This window comes from Triticum dicoccoides, chromosome 5A (genome assembly GCF_002162155.2).
Source record: "Triticum dicoccoides isolate Atlit2015 ecotype Zavitan chromosome 5A, WEW_v2.0, whole genome shotgun sequence".
Lineage (NCBI taxonomy): Eukaryota > Viridiplantae > Streptophyta > Magnoliopsida > Poales > Poaceae > Triticum > Triticum dicoccoides.
Genome location: NC_041388.1, coordinates 494,225,279 through 494,232,541, shown reverse-complemented (window position 1 = coordinate 494,232,541; position 7,263 = coordinate 494,225,279). Strand labels below are relative to the sequence as shown.

General features: G+C 46.8%; 1 protein-coding gene across 1 annotated transcript; it reads right to left on the bottom strand.

Moving 5' to 3' along the window:
* Positions 1 to 2,623: 2,623 nt before the first annotated feature.
* LOC119302391 (MTOR-associated protein MEAK7-like) lies at positions 2,624 to 6,882 on the bottom strand. The gene is made up of 8 exons (XM_037579425.1): positions 6,696 to 6,882; positions 6,483 to 6,585; positions 6,283 to 6,390; positions 5,677 to 5,762; positions 5,123 to 5,361; positions 3,640 to 3,829; positions 3,191 to 3,374; positions 2,624 to 3,086 (listed from the first exon to the last, which is right to left on the bottom strand). Exons 1-8 carry the CDS (start codon positions 6,755 to 6,757, stop codon positions 2,781 to 2,783), a joined length of 1,278 nt encoding a protein of 425 aa, XP_037435322.1. The 5' UTR covers positions 6,758 to 6,882; the 3' UTR covers positions 2,624 to 2,780.
* Between the last annotated feature and the right edge of the window lie 381 nt (positions 6,883 to 7,263).

The following is a 7,263-nucleotide window of genomic DNA, read 5'->3' as shown; positions in this document are numbered from 1 at the left end:
CGCGCATCGGGCCTCCTCCCTCCAGGCTCCCCCTTCCTTCTTCCTTCTCGCCGCCGTCACCGGCGCCCACGGCCGGCTTGGCCCTGGGGCTGCTGGTGGCGGCGGCCTCCTGGCCCTTTCCCTTCCGGTCGCTCTCCGACGCGGGCGGAGCGGCTCCATGGGGTGCATCTAGGCGGCGGCGGTCTGGCGTGGCGGCGGGGCTCCGTGGCGCATGCAGGCGAGCTACTGGGCGGCGGGGCGATGTGGCGACGGGATCTAGCGTCGTCCGCTTGGCCCAGATCTGGGCCCTGCAGGCCTCATCTGGGCCTGGGCGGGCTGGCGGCAGGGATGGCTCCGGTGTGGCTTCTGGGAGGCGGGGGAGATGCGGCGCGTGGCCGGGTGCCGGTGGCGACGACGCCTGAAAGTGCGTTATATCGACTAGAGGGGGAGTGAATAGGCGATTTTTATGTAAGTCTTCAAAACGTGGAAGTTATGAAGACAAACAATAGAAATAAACCTATTACCCTGCAGCGGAAGGTAGACTAGGCAAACCATAGTCAAGTATTCAATAGAGTGAAAGCACAATGACTAATAGAAGCAATGTAGTAAGGATCAGGTAGGAAGATATTGTGAAGCCACACAGAACAAGCAATCACTCAGTGAAGACAAAAGATAGTGCGAACATACAATGACTTCACAAGAAGTAACAGTAAGTAAAGGGAAGGGAAGATGAAACCAGTGACTCGCTGAAAACAATGATTTGTTGGACCAGTTCCAGTTGCTATGACAACTGTACGTCTGGTTAGGGCGGCTAGGCATTTAAATCTTAGGACACTCAGTCCCGAACACCCAGTCCTGAACACGCAGCTCAGGACACCCAGTCCTCACCGTATTCCCCTTGAGCTAAGGTCACACAGACCTCGCCCAATCACTCTGGTAAGTCTTCAAGGTAGACTCCCAAACCTTCACAGACTTCGTTCACCGGCAATCCACAATGTCTCTTGGATGCTCAGAACGCGACGCCTAACCGGCTGGAGGATGCACAGTCCTCAAGTGTAATAAGTCTTCAGATCACACAGACAAGAAGACTTAAGTGATGCTAATTCTCTTTGGCTCTGGGTGGTTAGGGCTTTATCCTCGCAAGGAATTCTCTCTCAAAGGCTTCAAGGTGGGTTGCTCTCAAACGACAAAAGCCGTACTCTGAATCTGAGCAGCCAACCGTTTATGGTTGTAGGGGGTGGGCTATTTATAGCCACTTGGCAACCCGACCTGATTTGTCCGAAATGACCCTGGGTCACTAAGGAACTAACACGTGTTCCAACGGTCAGATTTCAAACTCACACGACAACTTTACTTGGGCTTCAAGCAAAGCTGACTTGCCCGACTCTGGACAAGATTCGCTCTCAAAGTCTTCACTCGAAGACATAGGTTTTGTTTAAGCATCACTTCAGTCATTCTGACTGGTTCTCTTGGACCCCACTTAACAGTACGGTGGTTCCTATGACTCAACACAGAAGAAAGAGAACTACGAAAGATCTAAGTCTTCGAGCTCCATAGGCTTCATGTGGTGTCTTCTCTTGTCATAGTCTTCAATGTGAATATCTTCATATACCACATTTGACTTCAATGTCTTCATACATTTTTAGAGGTCATCTCTGATAGGAAAACCGAATCAATGAGGGACTTCTACCTGTGTTATCCTGCAATTCTCACAAACACATTAGTCCCTCAATTAGGTTTGTCGTCAATACTCCAAAACCAACTAGGGGTGGCACTAGATGCACTTACAACGCCGGCCTGCTGCATCGCGGCCGGCGGGGCTTAACGCGCCCTCTTCGGGCCTGGCTGGGCCAGGGGTGGCCCGGCATGCCCCGCTGCCGCGTCCAGACGGCTACCGCGACGGTGCCGGAGGCACGGGCCTCCCGCACAACGGCGGTGGAGGTGGTTCCCTCCCGCTCGGCGTCGATGTTGCTGCTCCCGTCGTGGTGAGCTTCTCTCCGGTCCTTTTGGCCTCGTGGCGGTGTTCGTAGTGAGGCGGCGTGGGTGGCGGCGCTACTGCGTTGGTGCATGGTGATGGGCGACGGTTGGGCGGTCGGTTCCGTTCGGTTGGGCGGTTGGGGTTGGAATGCGGGAGAAATCTCTGCCGGCTTCGGCCCCAACGCGGTGACACCTGCAGGTGCCACCATTCCTCCCTGGAGGGTGTCGGTGGTATCCACCCCCACCTCCCTCCGCGTGTCCGGAGAAACCTGAAGACTCGTCCGGGCAGCAGCGTCATGGGCGTCGCATCCCTTCTTGGAGGTGTTGCTTGATACGCGGCGGATCGAAGCCTCGGTCTGTGGTGTTTTGTTTCCGGTGGGCGCCGCGGTGGCGGATCATCCACGCTTTGCCAAGCTGCCGTCGTTGGCATTTGTTTCTTCTTTTTTTTCTCTTGGTGTGTTCTGCTGCTCGCTACAGCGTTATCTATACTCGGTGTTAGTTGCTTTGGAATACAAAACGGGGGAAACCCTTTTTCGGTATAAACAGGTACTCCGCGGATCCTTGGATTTGGCGGAGCTGGTGGTTTCCAGAACAGCTCCTTACTCCCTGCTCTCGAACTTGGAAGAAAAGTACGCCCTGGATCCATACAGTATAAACCACAACTCCATGCAGCTAACCTTGTATCACTCTGGATGTGAAACAGAAAAGCTCAAAGAGCTAAAACTCAAGAGTAGCGACCAGATATAAATAAGGTTATTATTTCCCATAAAAAGAGTGCTGTACACAACCTCCAAATATCTGCTATTGTGATTTTTTTTCAGTGCTCAGTCACTCGCACTCGCCATACCAATCAGCTTCAGCATGTTCCGATCCTCCTTGAATCTCTCAAGGACCGTCCCCTTTACAAGCTCCGGCTTCTCGTCATTCGATCCCTTCACTTGTATCCCCCAACATTCAATAACTTCTGGTCTGAACCTGCTCGTGTTGGAAAGGGGAGGATTGGTGAATGTGCTGGAGGTAAATGAGTGCCCTTGATCGAAGCCCGCAGAGAGGAAAAGGCCAAAGTGATGTGGCTTCCCTCCAAAGCCGATACCATTTGGAATGTTCTCAGAGGTGAAGTTCACAGCACACTGTCAAAATAAGCTAATTGTGAAAAATCGCTCCTGCACCACTTCAAACTTGGGAGATGAATGACAATACATTCAGTAAATAAAGAAAGACAAGATAGGCCTACCCATTGCAAACTTTTGTTTGCTCCTGTAGGGCGAAATATGGACGCTTCGGGATATAACTTGAAAAGGAATGTCTTCATGTCACCATAAAAATCACTGTGCCTTTCCCATGGTTGTGATGCATATGCACCATAAATGGAACCTTCTGTATCTTTAATAACCAAAACAGTCTGTGCATCTCCATTCCTATAAAATAAGGAACATGCCAAAAATTATGTACATAGTGAAAAATCTACACATAAAAGTCGCCATCATGGAATAAGCCGTCAAGCTTGTTCACAGAATCTATATAGAGAACATCAGTGCAAGATATATTTTAGGTTTTTATTTATTTTCTGCCCTTTAGTTGTAACACACTGCTCATTTCTGCCCCTAAGTTGAAAAATGCTCTTTTGCCCTTCTAGCCTAAGAATCGAGCCTTGAAAATGACCAGAACATCAACAGTACTCACGTTACATTGCCTAAGAAAGTGTTGAAGCTTTGTCCATGAAGAGAACTGTGGTATAGAAGCTTCCACTCTTGCACATCATGTTGAGAGAAGCCACCTCCTATATGCCAAGCATACTCTTTATTTAAGAGTAGCAACTCGGAGGACATGTTTTCTGGATAATGAAGTAGAGGTACCTGGAAGCCGGCTCTGCCTACAAAATAGAACAACTCAACAGAAGCATAAAAAAATATAACATAAACATCCAGGTTAGGATTGGCTTTCATATTTCTACAATCAGATTTGGGAACAGAGAATACATGTTTTTATTCAGTTTAAACAAATTTAATACTAAAAACATGCTAGAGTAACAAACATGTAGGTAAGAAAATGACACACAAGAGTGTGGACGTGTGGTGAAAACTAATGGGGTGGGATAAGAATGATGTTTCTAGGCTCGCTTGGAATGAATGAACACGAATACACAGAGATATGGTCTCATAAGTTTCAAAAAGAGAGAGGCTCTCTTATACAGGCTGACAGGTCAATCTTTAAGTAAAGCCATAGACGCTTCCTATAACAAGGTCATCTGCAGCCATTGACCACCTTATTCCGGCAGAGTAGCCAACACCATGTGCCTTGTTGGCAACACTCACAGACCCGAGCAAGAAAAAGTTAGCAACTGCCTAGTACAAGGGCTCTGTCTGATATGCTGGTTCCCATGTTAACAATGTGTTGCAGTCTGCTTTCAGGTTCACTCAGTTGCACGCTTTTGCTATCCCATTCAAACGGACATGTGGAATCACCTATGTATAGCACGTTTACTTAATTGGATCATAGATTGTTGAAGTGATTTCTTTAAATTGTGTTAGTAAAGACATATTGACATACTTTGCCTCTTGGCAACAGCATCATGTCTTCAATCTTCACCAATAGAAGTTTCAGATTCAGACTTACCCTAAAACAGGAAACAGTGGCAATATAAGCCTAGTTTACGTCCGCTCAAGTATGATCAGCACCAAATAGTGTATTTGAGAAAGATAGAGAGCTGAGATTTGTTGCTAGAAGTCTAGAACTGACAACAGTAGTATCTCAAGATTATTTACTTTTTATGGTCTTAAAACTCTGGTGAATGGTGATTTCACTATTTCAGACTAGTAGTACCTCAACAGCAGTAAATATTTATCAACTACGTGTCTTGCTTTTTTCACATACATAACAGATACTTTGGTGCTCCAGAGCAGTGCGACTGCAAAACAGCACAAACTGCACTTGCCTGTTGAGTGGGTCAGTAAAAGGCGAATTAGAGAGCCAGGAGGAACAGTTTGAAGGAAACGACAGTTGTACTGTTCATATGTATATGAACTCAAGCAAGATCATATTTGACTATTAAAAGCATAATTAATTAATTATTCTAGTGCGATAAATAGGAGCACACTTCTGTCATGATGCAGCTACAAAGAATACACATCTTTTTTTGGAAAATCTGCAGAATGGCAACACATACCTGAGTCAGGGGGCATCAACAAACTTCCAAGGAATTTCCTCAGTGATGGCATGACAATACACCAGTTTCTAAAGTCTGATAATGACATAGATTTCTCAGAGACCCCTCCAGCATCTTTCGAAAATACCGCAGAGTTGAGAAATGCTTCAAATGTACTCTTGTTTGAACCTTCCCTGGCTTCCTTATTATCTGCAAATATGGTTTCATGAATGGACGCCAATACAGCTGCCAGATCAGACCTGACAATGCATGAAAGAGAAAGCGTAGGAGTAAGTGGTTCGTCAAGTGAAACCTTCAGTCCTGAATACAAATATTTAAGGACAGATACTCTGAAAAACCTAGAGTCCTGAATACAAATATCTAAGACAGATACTCTGAAAAACCTAGAGTCCTGAATACAAATATCTAAGGACAGATACGCTGAAAAAATATTTGGAAGTGCAGCTTTCGTTACAAACATAAACAAAATCATCATCTAAGGGGTAAAATATTGGCAACTGACATACCAACATATCAGAAGAAGACTCAATTCTACCAGCACATTCAAGAAATACCTTGTTAAGATACTATCTCCCATCACATCGCACAGTTGAAAAATGAACTCATCGGCTTCATCTTTAGTTCCCCTTTCATATGTTGCCTACATGTTACAAAGAGATGGATATCAAACAACAGAGCATGAAGGAAAAGACCTAGCAAGACTTATGGCATTCCCTAGCATTGGAAGGAAAACTTTGTGTTGAATACGAATAAAATATATGAAGTTCATTACTAAAGGATGAATTAGCATAGCAACTGAAGAACAATAAAACTGTTATCGGAAGTTTTTTCTTTCTGAAGACTTAAGGTTTATGTGATTGAAGTAGTGTGCATATGTATCCAACCAAGCTAATCGTGCATAAGAAGTACCAATAGCAATCAGTTTCAATAAAACACCACGAACAACGACAAGATAGCAACTTAAAATCAGTCTAAAATCAAGCAGAGCATCCAGTATCATACTATGACATAGAAAGTAGAAACGCGTTTCTCCCTTTTCTTTTAACTCGTACTTATTTTGCAGTACAAATGCAGCCTATACCAACAAATTTGTCCAATCCACCACGACTTCCAAAAGGGAACTAACGAACTGAAGCAAGCGGTAGGACAAGGGTGCCAACTTTGGAGACGATCAAACCCTCGAAGGTGACTCCATCTTCCACGCTGCTCTCCTTCGCCACCAACTGGAATAGCCTATCGCCGAGCGCCCCACGTACCCCGAAATAATCCTGCGTAAGATGGATCACTTCCCATCAGAAAACGGATTCCGGATCCACCCGAATCCAATCCCAGTTGCAAACTTTTGCGGCTGCGAGCTCACAAGGAAAACGGGGCGGGATATGGCGCGCCCCTGGGTCCCCGACTGCGCGGCGAGCGAGGAGAAGTGCGCGCGCAGGTCGTCCAGCGCCTGCTTCGAGAAGGCCCTACAGAAAGTGGAGACGGAGCGATGAGATCACCGCATGATCCTCGCGAATTGCTGCTGGGGTGAAGCAGCAGCTGCCGTGGCGGTCCCAGCGCTTCGAAGCTGTGGTACCTGGAGGCCGTGACGAAGCTGGCAGAGGAGGCGGACGAGGGAGACGCCTGTGAGTTACCCATCGCCGCCGCCGGTGGGGCCGGCGCACGGTGCGGTGGCGCCGGGAAAGTCGGTGGCGAGCGGCGAACACCACAACCAGCTGCCAATTTTCCTTTTCCTTTGGAACGACAACTGCACGGCCCATCGCGCCACCAAGGGACGCTTTGTGTAGCGGCATTTCTTTTTCTTCCTAAATAGTATAAACTTTAAAGGTTAATACCTAGTAGTAATTCCTCGATGGCCTGTTTGGTTACTTGCAACGATTTCAATCAGTCTCGTTGGATGCGATTTTCAGAGGTTTGGCTTTGGAGGCACGTTTGATCGTGGGTAAATATTTTTAGGTTTGCATGACACGTTCTTTAAAGTATCTCTGGGTTTCATTTTGAAGGCACGCTTGAATCGATTGTTTTTCATAATCAGACCCATGCGATGCGATAGGTCACACATGGGTGGTGGCGGTATTTTCTAAAAATTATGGGTGAAGGAGTTTGCACGTGCAGGGAGACTCCGTGTTGGTTTGCGAAGTGGC

What these genes read in the sequence shown, in the direction of transcription:
- LOC119302391 (XM_037579425.1), bottom strand. Translation starts at nt 6,757, where the DNA reads ATGGGTAACTCACAGGCGTCTCCCTCGTCCGCCTCCTCTGCCAGCTTC. An exon ending in AGGGTTTGATCGTCTCCAAA is followed by an intron (nt 5,763 to 6,282) that starts GTTGGCACCCTT and finishes TGTAACATGTAG; the next exon opens with GCAACATATGAAAGGGGAAC. An exon ending in GGAGATAGTATCTTAACAAG is followed by an intron (nt 5,362 to 5,676) that starts GTATTTCTTGAA and finishes ATGCATTGTCAG; the next exon opens with GTCTGATCTGGCAGCTGTAT.